We start from the raw sequence: 17,317 nt of genomic DNA, 5'->3' as shown, positions 1-17,317 counted from the left end.
TTCTGTTGTTCCAAACTTCCATTCATTCGTTCGTTCATTCAGTCATTCACTCACAAAGTATTTACTGAGCATACAGTACTTCTCTAGGTGCTGGTGAAACAGCAGTGGGCATGAAGACAGCCCCGCCACTACAGAAGATCACAGCTTCCATCTGTCTTGTTCACACACCTGCCACCCTCTGGTTCGAAGTCTGAGCATGTTCTCATTGAGCTCCATGGGCTGCTGTGGCACGTGCTCCACAGGGCAATCCGTTGTAGTGGACAAAGCAGGGGTATGAGGGGAAAGGGACTTGAGATCGAATCCAGCTCTACCCAGTCAGCTAGGACATTTGACAAACCACTTTTCAGTTCTCCAAGTCTCATTTGCCTTGTCGGCAAATACCCACCTCACTCACTTTTTGCAAAGACTAAATAGAGTACATACAGCGCATAGCGCCCAGCAGATGGAGAGTAAGTTCAAATCCCCTTTCCTTTCCCTTAGAAAAGTAGGATCCTCTTCTGTTCAGGTCTAAAGCTCATCCTTTAACTTGAGGTCAAATCTGCTCTCTTCATAACCACCTGGACTTCCATTGCATCTTTTAGATTTGTTGCTGGGTCACCGTTTCTCAGGGTATGATCTGTAGACCACCAACTTCAGAATCACCTGGGCTACTTGTTAAAAATGTAGATGCCTGGGCCCCATCCCAGATTTAGGGGTGGGGGAGAGCAATCAAAACATCTGCTTCTTACAAACTTACCAGGTGATTCTTTGCAGGCTGGTTTAGCTGCTCTCAACTACCTCCTCAAGCCTCTTCTTGCCTTTCTCACAAGAAGTCTCTACAAAGCTTACTAACTCTGCCTGCTCTGCTCCTCTCTTCACTCCCTCCAAGCTATTCTTAAAGGGGAAGCAGAGTGTCATGGCCAACAGATCAAGCTCGAGCACATACAGGTTTGAGATCAAATCCCAGCTTTAACACTTACCAATAGTTCTGAAAGTGTGGTCCCCCAGCAGTCGCCTCACCTGGGAACTTCTTAGAGATGCAAATTCTTGGGCCTCACCCCAGTTGGACTGTATCAGGGGGCAAGGCCCAGCCACCTGTGTTTTAACAAGCCCTCTAGGTTATTCTGAGTCAGATTCAAATGTGAGAACCACTGCCACTTACTAGCTAAATGATCTTCTGCAGATTCACAGCTTCTCTAAAGGCTTCATTTCCTCATCTGTGAAATACTAAAAGTACCAACCACGTAGAGCTGTGACAGTGAAATGACAATACAGATAAAGAACTTAGTACATAGAAAGCACTTAATAAATACCTGTTGTTATTATTAAGCAAACTGTCCTTTATCCCACGGACTCTATTACATTTGGGATGTTTGGTTTTTTGCAATGGTGAGTAGAAACCATGAAATTATGCCATCTTAAATGGCTCAAGGCATACCTGCTGGACTAATCTTATTTTTCCCTCCATCCCAATCGACTGGAATGCCATTCATTTATTCCCTATCTCTGTGCCCTCGCTGTTCCTGTCCCACTTATCCAGAATACCCTTCCATTTTCTGCCCACAAAGTACAAATCTTACTTCTCCCAAAAGGATCAGCTCAGGTCTGGGACCAGGTCTTACGTGACTGCTCAAAGCCAAATGAATCTGCCCTTCTTAAAATTGTCAGTTATCATCTGTGCTGCAGGATTTAACCCCTAAGCACATGCATGCATGCTACTGGTGGGTGTTTATCTCCTATCTAGCTGTCTTGTCTCTTTAATTATAGTGGAAGCTCTTGGGAAACAGAGATGGTACCTTATAGTTCTTTTTAAATCTCTTCGCTCACCATCTCTGGTATAGGCTAAAGGATTGAACGAATAAATTCCTCGAGCAGAGCCCAGGCACTTTAATTTAAGGCACACTTGGAGAAACTGTTTTAAAACACAGACTTTGGACTTCAGACTATACTACAAAGCTACAGTAATCAAGTCAGTATGGTACTGGCACAAAAACAGAAATATAGATCAATGGAACAGGATAGAAAGCCCAGAGATAAACCCACGCACATATGGTCACCTTACCTTTGATAAATGCGACAAGAGTATACAATGGATAAAAGACAGCCTCTTCAATAAGTGGTGCTGGGAAAACTGGACAGCTAAATGTAAAAGAATGTAATTAGAACACTCCCTAACACCATACACAAAAATAAACTCAGGCCTTCCCTGGTGGCGCAGTGGTTGAGAGTCCGCCTGCTGATGCAGGGGATGCGGGTTCGTGCCCCAGTCCGGGAAGATCCCACATGCCGTGGAGCAGCTGGGCCCGTGAGCCATGGCTGCTGAGCCTACACGTCCGGAGCCTGTGCTCCACAGCGGGAAAGGCCACAACAGTGAGAGGCCCACGTACCGCAAAAAAAAAAAAAAAAAAAAAAAAAAAAAAACCTCAAATGGATTAAAGACCTAAATACAAGGCCAGACACTATCAAACTCTTAGAGGAAAACATAGGCAGAACACTCTATGACATAAATCACAGCAAGATCCTTTTTGACCCACCTCCTAGAGAAATGGAAATAAAAACAAAAATAAACAAATGGGACCTAATGAAACTTACAAGCTTTTGCACAGCAAAGGAAACCATGAGCAAGACGAAAAGACAACCCTCAGAATGGGAGAAAATATTTGCAAATGAAGCAATTGACAAAGGATTAATCTCCAAAATATACAGGCAGCTCATGCAGCTCAATATCAAAAAACCAAACCACACAATCCAAAAATGGGCAGAAGACCTAAATAGACGTTTCTCCAAAGAAGATATACAGATTGCCAACAAACACATGAAAGAATGCTCAACATCGCTATCATTAGAGAAATGCAAATCAAAACTACAATGAGATATCACCTCACACCACTCAGAATGGCCATCATCAAAAAATCTACAAACAACAAAAGCTGGAGAGGGTGTGGAGAAAAGGGAACCCTCTTGCACTGTTGGTGGGAACGTAAATTGATACATCCAGTATGGAGAACAGTAAGGAGGTTCTTCAAAAAACTAAAAATAGAACGACCATATGACCCACAATCCCACTACTGGGCATATACCCTGAGAAAACCGTAATTCAAAAAGTCATGTACCACAATGTTCATTGCAGCACTATTTACAGTAGCCAGGACATGGAAGCAATCTAAGTGTCCACTGACAGATGAATGGGTAAAGAAGATGGGGCACATATATACAATGGAATATTACTCAGCCTTAAGAAGAAATGAAATTGAGTTATTTGTAGTGAGGTGGGTGGACCTAGAGTCTGTCGTACGGAGTGAAGTAAGTCAGAAAGAGAAAAACAAATACCGTATGCTAACACACATACATGGAATCTAAAAAAAAAATGGTTCTGATGAACCTAGGGGAAGGACAGGAATAAAGACACAGAGGTAGACAATGGACTTGAGGACACGGGGAAGGGGAAGGGTAAACTGGGACGAAGTAAGAGAGTAGCATTGATATATATACACTACCAAATGTAAACTAGAGAGCTAGTGGGAAGCAGCTGCATAGCAAAGGGAGATCAGCTCAGTGCTTTGCGACCACCTAGAGGAGTGGGATAGGGAGGGTGGGAGGGAGGGAGACACAAGAGGGAGGGGATATGGGTATATATGTATGCATAGAGCTGACGCACTTTGTTATACAGCAGAATCTAACACAACACTGTAAAGCGATTATACTCCAATAAAGATGCTAAAAAAACCCCCACAGATTTTTAAGAATGATAACAATTACAGTAGCATAGGCTTATCTACGACTTCAGTTTTTAAAAAAACGCTATGGTATTTTTAACACAATCTAGTTGTCACAAAAACCTTGTGAAGCAGGTACCATTGGCCCTGTTTGCACATGAGGAAACAGATTCAGATTGTTCTCATGACTCGCCCAAGGCAGTAGAATGACTAAATGGCAGCGCTTGGGCTCCAACTCCCGTATCCCGCGGCAGCTTTCCCTTGGCTACTTTGCTTGGCGTAGTTTATCGCCGTCGGTGTTTACCCTTCTGGCACTGTGCTGTCATCTCTAAATTCATCTGTCCAATTCAAAGCCAGTGCTGCTCAAATAATGATGGCCTTTCTGCCACTTGAGAACTCAGGACAAAGCCCGTCCGCAGAACAAGAAGCATAGCCTCACCTGGTGTTCCTAAGCGGGCCTGAGCAATGGTCAGTTTCTCATGGGGTGCTTGGCACTGGCAGCTGGTTTCATCTGCAAATGGGGCAGGTGCAGTCAGGGTCTAGAAGGGAAAAAGAGAAAGGGAATATAGTCCGACAAACTTTCCTTTGGCACTAACTTCCCCTGAAGTTTTATTTCTGTTGGCTACGCCCGTGTGATTAAGTAGAAGATATCTGCTGAGTCTTTTGGAGAAATATTGTACTGTTAGAAGTAAAAACGGACGCTGTCATTGAAACCTTTTTTTTTTTTGAATGATGCTTCAGAAATAAGAGCTCTTCAGTGTGTACTGTCTGCCAGGTACCAGATGTGGTCCCACGATGGCTAGCTACTGCTCTCCTCCTATAGGCATTCTATCCTTCTACAGTGCAGGATAATACCATCTCTATATCACAGAAAAGGAAACTGAGGCTTAGCAGGATTAAGAAATATGCTAAGTCATGCCCCTGGAAAGTCACAACGCTCAGCTTTGAGCATTCCACCAACAACGAGGGCAGACTTCAAACATTCAGACTTACCCACACCCGGGGGTACTCGGCTGGAAGGAATGCCATAGTCAGGAGTGTGGCAGACATCTGTATTTCACACACAGCAGCCTGGCCAATCACAAACTCTGACGTCTCTTTAGGGCAAAGGCCAAAGCCGTTATCTGTGCCCGGGCGGCGGGGGGGTGCCTAAAAGCACAGCATTTCTGGCGGGCTGCAGATAACTGCTCCTCTGGTAGCTCCCACAGCCACCAACGGCTGGAGGCCCCGCCCCAGGCAGCTTGCGCTAGGGCTCTGGGGAGCGCTGTCAGGGAGATGTAGTCACTTGGAAGCTTGCCCAGGAAGTGGCCCTGCATTTTTGAGTCAGCCTCTTAAAATGAAAACCTCACTCTCTCTAGACAGAGGAAGACAAAGCGAGCAGTATTTTTGTAAACAGGGCAAATGCAATCCCGAATCTATTTGTAGTCTTTGAACCATGTCCTTACCGTGGTCATCGCTACATGATCTTTAATATTTTTAAAGCTGAAGGTGGCGAGTCACTGTGAACATACTGTTGCACGCATACTCATACTGTTGCATGAATTACTGCTTAGAGATAGACACAGGTGTTCCTTAACTTGGGAAGACTCGACCGAAGAATGATCCACATATGTGACGGGGGGCTGTGGCCCACTTCTGCCATTCATTTACTCATTCACTCACTCAGTCATTCACTCATTCAAATATATGTCAGGCACTATCTTAGAACTGGGGATAGAAGCACGGATAAGACCAGTCCCTATCCTGGAGTAGCCCCCATTCTCCTCTGCCCTGCCAAGAAGCCGTCCTGCCCTGACGTCCTCTCCCCACTGTAGCACCTTCCACCCTGGGAGCTGGAGTCCTGCCCCAGAGTTCTTTGGAGACCCCCCAGCTGCCTGAGACTTTCTTAAGCCCCACCCTCCCATTCGGGACTCTGAAAGCAAACCAAGACTTTAGACATGGATTCTGGATATTTGAGTCTGTTATTGGTTCTCTTTCACATACTGTAAGCTGACTCTGTGGGCCGTGATGGGCTAGAGCAGTGTTTGTGATGTAGCAAAGCGGTGCAGGTGCAGTCAGAAAAGCAGAGGCTCTGTAGCCATAAAACGGGGATTCAAATTCTCTTCCCAGCACTTGAAGGCTGTGTGTTCTAATTTGGCTCTCCTAGTTGCAAGGAACTGATACTAGGGACTTCCCTGGCGGTCCAGTGGTTAAGACTCTGCCCTTCCAATGCAGGGGGCACGGATTCAATCCCTGGTTGGGGAACTAAGATCCCACATGCTGTGTGGCATGGCCAAAAAATAAAAATAAAATAAAATAAAAAAGTAGAAGGTAGAAGAAAGAAATTTAAAAATAAATAAAATTTTTTTAAAAAGAAAGGAACTGCTACTAAACGTAGCTCAAGAAATGAAGGATTATTTTACGGCTACCCTGGCACAGAAACTGTGGGGATAAAAGGAGGAAAGGGGCAGCAGATTAGCCCCAGAGCGCTCTGCGTCAACCTGGCTGCTCCCGCTCTCATTACTCTATGTTCTTCTACTATGTTAAAGTCTCTGCCTTCTCCTTCCTGATAAACTTCAGCTTGAATATGGCCCGTTACAGCTTCCTCAGCCTCCCTTCCCAAGCTTCATTCATTCCTACCAACTTTCTGCTTCTTTCCAAGTTTCCCAATTCCAATTCCTAAAGGAAGGTCAGATCGGCCAAGCTCATCTTTTTAAACCAGGCCACAACCAGGATTGGCTGGCACTGAGTCAGGGGCCACCTGGGGCCCACCGGCTGTAGCTGGGGAAGGGAGGAGGAGTGGCAAGGAAGGTCATGGGTGGCCTGTCACTGCCTCTTTAGCAGGGGCTGCCTTTGGGGCAAGAAATGTATCTGACTTTGTGTGTTCTTGAAAGGAAGCTCCTCAACTTAGTTGAAACTCAGTTTTATCTGTAAAATCGGTACCTATCTTGTAGGGTTGTTGTGAAAAATAGGGATCACGTATGTAAAGTAGCTGGTACTCAATGACTTGGAGCAATTTTTAGTGCTTCTATTAGTGTTCATTATTATATGTCATAATATAGAGTACTATATGTTATGATAATTATATCTATTGTGTAGTTCCCCATTGAAACAAGCAAACTCTTGATTGAACTTTTAGGACACAACCCAAATAGGTAAATGAATTGGCAGATGGGGTGAGCTGATATTAATGACTGATTGACCTTTAATCTATGTGGACAGTGACTCTTTTTCACATGATCTGAAATAAATTACTAACTGGAGATCTTTTATGTGCTAGTCACAAACTTTATTAAAGATACAAGGTGCTGGGTCTTCCCTGGTGGCGCAGTGGTTGAGAGTCCACCTGCCGATGCAGGGGACACGGGTTCGTGCCCCGGTCCGGGAGGATCCCACATGCCGCGGAGCGGCTGGGCCCGTGAGCCATGGCCGCTGAGCCTGTGCGTCCGGAGCCTGTGCTCCGCAACGGGAGAGGTCACGACAGTGAGAGGCCCATGTACCGTAAAAAAAAAAAAAAAAAAAAAAAAAAGGATGTTTTAAAAAGTAAGTTATTTAGCACCAAAAAAGTCTATATATTACTATATCTGAAATGATAAATAGCACCTTTTAAGCACAGCCCATAATTAATTTTTGTTTTTTTTAAAAAAAGGTTTTTTAACAATTAGCTGGGCATCTAGTGGAGGCTCAATAAACACCCATTGCTTTAAAATTGAACTGAGGGCTTCCCTGGTGGTGCAGTGGTTGAGAGTCCGCCTGCCAATGCAGGAGACACGAGTTCGTGCCCCGGTCCAGGAAGATCCCACATGCCACGGAGCGGCTGGGCCCGTGAGCCATGGCCGCTGAGTCTGCACGTCCGGAGCCTGTGCTCCGCAATGGGAGAGGCCACAACAGTGAGAGGCCCGCGTACCACACAGACAAAAAAGATATAAGGTGTTGCCATTTTCTAAGAAAGCTGTATTCTAGAGGGTGTGAAATCTGGTAATTAAAGTTGTAAAGCAACAGTAGTTACTCAAAGGTGAAAAAAGGTTTATGTGCACTGTGCATTTTGTTCTTAATTATTGTGGCCTAGAAGTAGGAAAATGGGAGAAGCAAAGAGATGGAAAGCAGAGAGTATTCCTAAGCGTCCCTGTGAGTCTGTATCATTAACAGCAGTTGACATGGAGAAGGGGTATTTCTTGTTATGTACAAGGCACTGTGCTTAGAATGGGGAGAATGTAAAAATAAATGAGTCACAGCCTTGTTCTCTAGAACACTGCCTTCCAAAATGAGGCAGAATACTTCCTGAGCTGAGATTCAAGCTCTGCACTCAGGAAGACTTTGGTTAAGGCTCAGCTACCATCAACCAGCCCTGTGATCAGAGACAGTATTTTTTCAGCCTAAACATCCCAGTATTGCTCCTCCTCTGAGCCAGAGCAAATCATTTGATTTAGAAGGAATTCTATGCTACCAAGTTGTCTCCTCCACCTACAAAGGGCAGACCAACCTCAGGGCAATGGGATTAAGAGAGCCAAAGGCTCCAGAGAGGGACAGGGACTGGTCCAACCTGGCCTCCAGGCTCTATACCAGCCTGCAGGGGCCCCAGGCCCTCATCTATTCCTCACCGTTTGCCAGAGCTGGAATGGTTGCAGGGATCCTCTCATCTAGGCCCTACATAAGACATAAAACTGAGGCCCAATAACATAACTTAAAAATCTTTAAGTGCCTACTTAGTGCCATGTATCCGTCTATATGCTATCAAATGTATTAGCTCATTTAATTTATACCACAGCTCTGCGAGGCAGGTACGGCCTCCACTGAACTGTAAAGGACTTGTCTTCAACAGTGACACCAAGTGGCAGCAAGAAGCAACAGCAGTGGTAGATCCCTCAGGCTCAGTTACCTTTTCGGCTTCCTTTGAACTGAGGACACGCTAGGATTCCTAGACAATTAGGATAAAGGGGCCTCAAAAAGGAGATACTGCACTTCCTGCTAATTAGAAAAGTGAGGGGGGCAAACAATTAATTGAAAAAACAAAAGCATGGGACCAGATTTTTACTCAGACTTAGTGAAGTAGGTCAGATGACTTACATATAAACAAGCCTCAACTTAGACTCCAAACCACCAGCCCGATCACATAGTCGAGTGTTTACCAGCACACGCTATGTGTTTCATATGATGCTAGATGTTTGTAGGGTGGATAAGTCGGGGAAGGAAATAAGAAAGGGAAAAACAGAATTGGCTCTGGGGCAGCAATCCTCAAAGGCGAAAGGTGGCCTGTTTAGAATGGGAGGAGGTATTAGTTTAAAAAGGCATGTTCAATTTTTAGTAATTTTATATATGGGGAAAAAACTACCCTTTTCAACCTAAAAGTCATAGAAATTAAGCCTCTTGACTGGTAGAGATCATCAGAGGATAGATTATGCCCCACTAAGGAAGCCATATTCCAAATTTGGGAATAGAGAGGCCCATGAAATTTCTCTGTTTACTAGAACAGAGTGAGGATTTTAAAGGGTTAAGAAGCCTTGGCCGGGACTTCCCTGGCGGTCCAGTGGTTAACACTCCACGCACAGGTTCGATCCCTAGTTGGGGAACTAAGATCCCACATGCTACAGGGCACAGCCAAAATAAAGCCCTGGCCCAGAGCCCTGGACCTCACATGTACAAAGCCCTTGCCAGGCCACAGACTTGGAGCTAGACTGCAATAAAACTTCTTTCTACCTAATTTAAGATTTCACATCACCCAGTCATTGCATGTGAACATGTTGCCTATTTGTCACGCAAGTTCTGGTTATGTAAATGACATGGTAGTACCATACCAAAGCCATATACCCACTGAGCTTTTAAAGGGGGAAGATTAGATACTGGGCATTTCATTTACAGAATATGTTCAACTGGACATTGACAAATATTTACTTAAAACAAAAGGTATTAGGCACTATATAAAATATACAATACAAACGTGACTTGAGTGCAAAAATGGTCGGCAGAACCTCTACTTATGCAATAGGCATCCCTGACTGACGAATGGATCTATCAGACAGCAAGCTAATCAACCAATCAGAACTTAGCATAGTACTGCTGATGGTGACAGGCCAACTGCTGAGTTGCTTGTTTAAGCTAAGTTATTTATTTATATTTATTTATTTATTTATGGCTGAGTTGGGTCTTTGTTGCTGCGCACGGGCTTTCTCTAGTTGTGCCACGCGGGCTTCGCATCGTGGTGGCTTCTCTTGTTGCGGGCTTTGGTAGTTACAGCATATGGGTTCAGTAGTTGTGGCACACGGGCTTAGTTGCTCCACGGCATGTACGAGGATCCTCCCGGACCAGGCTCCAACCCACGTCCCCTGCATTGACAGGAGGATTCTTAACCACTGCACCACCAGCGAAGCCCCAAAGCTAAGCTCTTTTTAACTGCAGTGAGGCTCTCCAGTCAGACAGGCCTGAGTTCAAATCCTACTTCCATAAATCAATGGCCATTATCTTCCTTCTGCCTCTCCAGAATCTACTTTTTCCTCCCCTTCTCTCCTCCTCTCTGCATGGCTTTGTGTATGGACTGCACCAGTGAGTTCCCTTGCCTTCCTGCTTCCAGTTGGGTTGGGTCCATGGGAAGCATGCAAAACACTTGAGGGTAGGACAAGAATGAGCTCAGGATACTCATCTCCCGGGCATCCTCCTTGATAGGAAGCCACAGCTCCATGAGGTTCTGGTAACCACATTCTCTCCCTGCCCCTTCGTGCCTAGGGGTGGCAACCCCCAAGTGTCCCTAGGCCTCAGGTACCATACTATGCCTTGAGGTTCCCTTAAACTCTGTCCATGCCTTTGTAAATGGTCCCTTTGTTACCCTCTCTTCAAATTTCCCCTTTAGAGAAAGCTGTCTATGTCTCGACAGGACTTTACTGATACAGTACATATAATAGTCTGATGCCAGGCTCAATAAATTTAGCTAGCAAATGGTGATGAGGCATGTTAGAAGCACAGAAATCAACTGAAAAGTGAATTACCCATAGTTAATAAAGCCATAGGGCTTCCCTGGTGGCGCAGTGGTTGGGAGTCCGCCTGCCGATGCAGGGGAGGCGGGTTCGTGCCCCGGTCCGGGAAGATCAAACATGCCGCGGAGCAGCTGGGCCCGTGAGCCATGGCCGCTGAGCCTGCGCGTCCGGAGCCTGTGCTCCGCAACGGGAGAGGCCACATCAGTGAGAGGCCCGCGTACCAAAAAAAAAAAACAGCCATAACTGTCTCAAGAATGTCTTCCAGTTGGAAAGACTTTTAGGACAGAACATTTTAGTCAGGATATGCAAGAGACAAGAGCAGAACTTCGGAAAGAATCTACTTCGCCCATGGAGGGCTTTTGCTTCAGGACGGGCCAGCTTTAGAACTGCAAAATCAGAAACACAAAAAGATGACACAAAACTCTTCCCTCAGTCTCCTGCTGTCAGGTCTGTATTTACCCGTCACTGAATATATTTTTTTAAGGCCTGATTTTATTTGGGATCAGAATATTAGTCTTTTGAAAATAGAGAGGAAAGAAAAAGTAGATCTTAGAGTTGACCAGAGGCCCAACACATGTGAATCACTGGAGTCTTGGACTGTGTTACTGACGATGCAGAATCTCAGATCAGGCAGCTGGTGCAAAGCCTCCACAGATGCCAGTGGAGCAGAGGAAAAGGAGACCCAGTACATGACTCAGCACCAAGAAATATCCATTTTTCATTGAGCTAAGTATGGTATGCACATATTATGAAGTAATAGGCACCATTAAAAACAGCAAGACAGATACATCTGCACGGACAGGGAACGATTTTGAAGACATTCTGTTCAATGCAAAAAGCAAGTCACAAAACAATATGTCTACTACGTATACACGTTATATAGTATGATGTCATTTATGGTTAGAGAGAGAGAGAACTAGGTAATTGTGTAGAAACAGTTTAGAACCGTGCTGTCCAATGCCTAGCATTACCTGTATGTAGCAATTTAAATTCAAGTTATGATTGATTAAATTTATATAGAACAAGTCAGTTTCTCAGACCCACTAGCCACATTTCAAATGCTCAATAACCACGTGTGGCTAGTGGCTACTGTATTATCACAGATATAGAACATTCCAATCATCACAGAAAGTTCTATTGGACAGCACTGGCCTAGAAAAATACACAACAAATTTTTAACTGGAGTTACCTCTGGGGAAGAAGATAGCATCACAAGAAGAGAAGAAAGAATGTTTTCATTGTTTACTCTGTATATATCTCTTATTTTGTTTACTTTTCACCATGAGAACACATTCATACAATGTGTCTAATTTAAAAATAAATTTAAAGAACTATTTCCTACCCTGTGAATTAAGAGATGCAGGAAATTTAACCAAGGATCAAGTGTCTTGAATGTAAGGGGGAAAAGCTATTTAACAGGAAATGAGTACTTTAAAAAATAACAAGTATTATCCATAAACTCACTGTTAAATGACATTATTCCCAGGTATGTGGAACGTTTAAAACTCATTTGAGCTTTTAAAAATCATTTAAGTTGTCTTCAGGCTTCCCTGGTGGTACAGTGGTTAAGAATCCGCCTGCCAATGCAGGGGACACAGGTTCGAGCCCTGGTCTGGGAAGATCCCACACGCCGTGTAGCAACTAAGCCCGTGCACCACAACTACTGAGCCCACGTGCCACAACTACTGAAGCCCGCGTGCCTAGAGCCCACGCTCCGCAACAAGAGAAGCTACCACAATGAGAAGCCAGCGCACTGCAACGAAGAGTAGCCCCTGCTCACCGCAACTTGAGAAAGCCAGCACGCAGCAATGAAGACCCAGCACAGCCTAAAATAAATAAATTTTAAAAATAATAATAAAAAAATTAATTGTCTTCATAGTATCCACCCATCATTTATTTTTCCAACAAACACTACTTGAGTTCTTACTGTATTCCAGGCATTATTTTAGGTTCTGAGGATACATACAGGAACAAAACAGAAAAAAAAAACCAGAAAAAAATCCTGCCCTTGTGATGCTTAAAGATGATGAACAACAAAAAAACATTGTAAAATGTGTAGTATGTTAAAAGGAGATAAGTGCTATAGGAAAAAAATAAGGCAACGAAGGGAGAAAGGGAGTTGGGGGGTACAACTGTAAATAGGATAGTTAAGGAAGTTGATATATGTGTAAATATATAAAGGATCAATTGAGCCATGTGGTAAAGGAACACTCCAGGCAGAGAAAACAGCAAGTGCAAAGGCCCTGAGGCAGGAGCATGCCTGGCTTCTACCGGGAATAACAAGAAGGAAAGTATGCCTGGAGGAAGTGAGCAAAAAAGAATAGTAGGAAATACAGCCAGAGAGGTGAGGCTGAAGGAAGGCGATGGAAGGCACCCAACGCTGTGGGGTTTTTAGGATGCTATAAAGACTGGCTTTCACTCTGAGGAGATGGAAACCATTAGCAAGTTTTGAACAGAGAGTGATATGATCTAATTAGTTTTAACAGGACCACCTGGCTGCTATGTTGAGCACAAACTACAAGTTGTCAGCAAGAAAACCCCTGAGACATCTGGTATCATAACCAGGCAAGAGTAGATGGAGGCTGGGGCCAGGGAGACGGATGGCAGTAGAAGTGGTAAGAAGTGGTCAGATTCTGGATAGATCCTCAATAAATAAAATTTGGAAGTGATTGGATGTAGCGTGTGAAAGAATGAGAGGAGACAGGATAACGCCAAAGTTACTGGCCTGTAGAACTGGAAAGATGGCATTGCCATTCCCTATGATGAGGAGGACACTGGAGGCGTAGGTTTGAGGGTGGGAGGGACAGGATGGGGAGATCAACAATTCCATTTCTTTTTTTCTTTTTTGCGGTACACGGGCCTCTCACTGTTGTGGCCTCTCCCATTGCGGAGCACAGGCTCCGGACGCGCAGGCTCAGCGGCCATGGCTCACGGGCCCAGCCGCTCCGCGGCATGTGGGATCTTCCCGGACTGGGGCACGAACCCGTGTCCCCTGCATCGGCAGGCAGACTCTCAACCACTGCGCTGCCAAGGAAGCCCAACAATTCCATTTCTGAACCCACACGTTTATATAGATTTGTTTAATTCACAACAAATGAGGCAAGACTATACAATGGGGAAAAGACAATATCTTTAATAAACGGTATTGGGAAAACTGGACAGCTACATGCAAAAGAATCAAACTGGACTAGTCTCTCATACCATACAGAAAAATAAATTCAAAATGGATTAAAATCTTAAATATAAGACCTGAAACCATAAGACTTGTACTAGAAAACACAGGCAATACTCTCTTTGACGTTGATCTTAGTAGTATTTGGGGTGGGGGGGTATGTTTTCTCAGGCAAGGGAAACAAAAGCAAAAATAAACAAATGGGATGACATCACACTAAACAGCTTTTGCACAGTGAGGGAAACTATCAACAAAATGAAAAGATCACCTACTGAATGGGAGAAGATATTTGCAAATGATATATCAAATAAGGGGTTAATATCCAAAATACACAAAGAACTCATACAACTCAACATCAAAAGAACAAACAACCCAGTTAAAAAATGGGCAGACGATCTGAATAGACATTTTTCCAAAGAAGACATTCAGATGGTCAACAGGCACATAAAAAGATGCTCAACATCACTAATCATCAAGGAAATGCAAATCAAAACCACAATGAGACATCACATTACACCTGTCAGAATGGCTATCATCAAAAAGAAAAAGAAATAACATGTGTTGGCTAAAATGTGGAGAAAAGGGAATGCTTGTGCACTGTTGGTGGGAATGTAAGTTGGAGTAGCCACTATGGAAAACAGTATGGGGGTTCCTCAAAAAATTAAAAATAGAACTACTATATGATCCAGCAGTTCCACTTCTGGGTATATATTCAAAGAAAACAACAACAATTAGAAAAGATATACGGACCCCTATGTTCATTGCAGCCTTATTTACAACAGCCAAGATACATAAGCAACCTAAGGGACCATCAATAGATGAATGGATAAAGAAGATGTGGTATGTATGTATACATGTAAATATATATACGTATATGTGTGTATACATATATACACATATATGTGTATACATACACACACACATGCACGCGTACACAATGGAATATTAGTCATTAAAAAAAGAATGAAATCTTGCCATCTGTGACAACATGGATGGATCTAGAAGGTTTTATGCTAAGTGAAATAAGTCAGGGAAAGACAAATACTGTATGATTTCACTTATATATGGAATTTTAAAAAGAAATGAACAAACATAACAAAACAGAGTTATAGATACACAGAAAAAACAGGTGGTTGCCAAAGGAGAGGGGTGTGAGGGGAGGAAAGAAATAGGTGAGGGAGATTAAGAGGTACAAACTTCCAGTAGCAAAACAAATGAGTCATGGATATGAAATGTACAGTGTGGGGAATATAGTTAATAACTGCAATATCTTTCTATGTTGACATATCATAACTAGACAGTGGTGATCATTCTGAAATGTATAGAGATATCAAATCACTACATTGTGTAACAGGAACATAGTGTTGTAGGTCAATTATCCTTCAAAAACAAACTCATAGAAAAAGAGATCAGATTTGGTGTTACCAGTGGTGGTGGAGGGGGAAATTGGATCAAGGGGGTCAAAAGGTACAAACTTCCTGTTATAAGATAAGTAACTATTAGGGATGTAATGTACAACATGATAAATATAATTAACACTGCTGTATGTTATATATGAAAGTTAGGAGAGTAAATCCTAGGAGGTCTCAACACAAGGAAAATTGTTTTTCCTATTTCTTTAATTTTGTATCTATCTATAGGAGAGGACAAATGTTCATTAAACCTATTGTGATAATCATTTCATAACGTATGTAAGTCAAATCATTATGCTGTACACCTTAAACTTATAGTGCTATATGTCAAGTATATCTCAATAAAACTGGAAGAAAAAAATAAAATTTCACACACTCGATGTGACATGCCTATTATATCTCCAAGTGGAGGTGTCAGGTAGGCAGCTGGTTGTACAAGTCTGGAGTCTGGGACAGAGGACTAAGCTAGCAATACAGGTTAAGAAGCAATCAGAATATAAACGATATTTAAAACCACTAGACTAGATTCATTAATTCAGCTAAGGGGGTGAGTGCAGGTTAAAGAGAGGTCCTGGTGGGCAGATGAGGAAACAATGTATATTTATGGCCTGTCTCCCCCAACTACTATGGAAACGCCAAGAAACAAGGACTAAGTCTGCTCTATTCACTACTATATCCCTACTTCCTAAGGCAGTACCTGGTGTATAAAATGTCCTCTATAAATATGTGTTGAATGGGGAAATTTAAAGTCACTGGAGAGAGAATGATTATTGATAAAAGAACTAGAGACAGAATGATTATGGATGAAGATTACTGATAAAGATTAAACTCACATAAGAAAAAAATAAATACACTTACCAATGTTCCATAACTTTTCGTATCATCATGATATATACTACTAGGAAGTTGAGAAAATAAAGAGAGGAAGGCAAAACTTGTAAGAATTCTGCTTGCCAAATACAGTCATTGTTAACATTTTCTACACTTCTTTTTCAAGCTTTCTGATAGGTTATATATACATTTTAACAACTTTTTGGAATCTTACTGCATGGACAGTTTTTTTCACTCAATATATTATGATTATTTTATCGTACCATTTAAATAGTATTCAACTTCATTATTTTTTATTAATAGACTTTTTTTTTTTTTGGCAGTACGTGGGCCTCTCACTGTTGTGGGCGCTCCCGTCGCAGAGCACAGGCTCCAGACGCACAGGCTCAGCGGCCATGGCTCACGGGCCCAGCCGCTCCGCGGCATGGGGATCCTCCCGGACCGGGGCACGAACCCGTGCCCCCTGCATCAGCAGGCGGACTCTCAACCACTGCGCCACAAAGGAAGGCCCCGAGAATAAGTATTTTGAAGTCAGTTAAAAGCAAAACAACAGTAGTCTAAAAACTATTTTAAATATCTTTTTAAAAAAACACATTTTCCAACTTTATCTAGAGTCCCCTCACAAGAATTCCATTTTTTAAAACAATGTGTAAATACCCACATCTAGGTCAGGCTAGTAATTACTGCCCTTCCAGCGATCAGGGATCAGAACATTATTATGAATTTTATTCTACCCTTAAAACACTGACCATCCATAATCCATAACTCCCCCATGTGCCCACCTTCCAAACCCCACAGCAGTGGATTTCAAATAGCTAGAAGACTCTTACTACTACAAATAATATCACATTGCATTGATACTAAAATGTACATTTTCCTCCCCATTTGAACATGTCTGAGATGAGAAGGGGTCTTGCAATTAATGACTTAAAATCCATGTTGGCCATTTTCTGACACTTTAACACGTCTGAAAGAGAAGCGTGTCGTACAATTAATGACTTCTTAAAATTAAGAAATGCATAGGGAGGGGGAAGATGGCGGAAGAGTAAGACGCGGACATCACCTTCCTCCCCACAGATACATCAGAAATACATCTATACGTGGACCAACTCCTACAGAACACCTATTGAATGCTGGCAGAAGACCTCAGACCTCCCAAAAGGCAAGAAACTCCCCACGTACCTGGGTAGGGCAAAAGAAAAAAGAATAAACAGAGACAAAAGGATACGGACAGGACCTGCACCAGTGGGAGGGAGCTGT

General features: G+C 43.1%; 1 protein-coding gene across 1 annotated transcript in view; it reads right to left on the bottom strand.

Moving 5' to 3' along the window:
- Positions 1-17,317, bottom strand: part of PCYT1B (phosphate cytidylyltransferase 1B, choline) — a 135,746-nt gene that overhangs the window by 89,411 nt on the left and 29,018 nt on the right. Inside the window, exon 2 of the mRNA XM_060138116.1 lies at positions 4,135-4,234. Within this exon, the coding sequence (XP_059994099.1) occupies positions 4,135-4,234 (100 nt within the window). The remainder of the gene's footprint in view (positions 1-4,134; positions 4,235-17,317) is intronic.

This window comes from Lagenorhynchus albirostris, chromosome X (assembly GCF_949774975.1).
Source record: "Lagenorhynchus albirostris chromosome X, mLagAlb1.1, whole genome shotgun sequence".
Taxonomy (NCBI): domain Eukaryota; kingdom Metazoa; phylum Chordata; class Mammalia; order Artiodactyla; family Delphinidae; genus Lagenorhynchus; species Lagenorhynchus albirostris.
The sequence above is the reverse complement of the archived record's forward strand: the minus strand, read 5'-3'. Positions and strand labels throughout refer to the sequence as shown.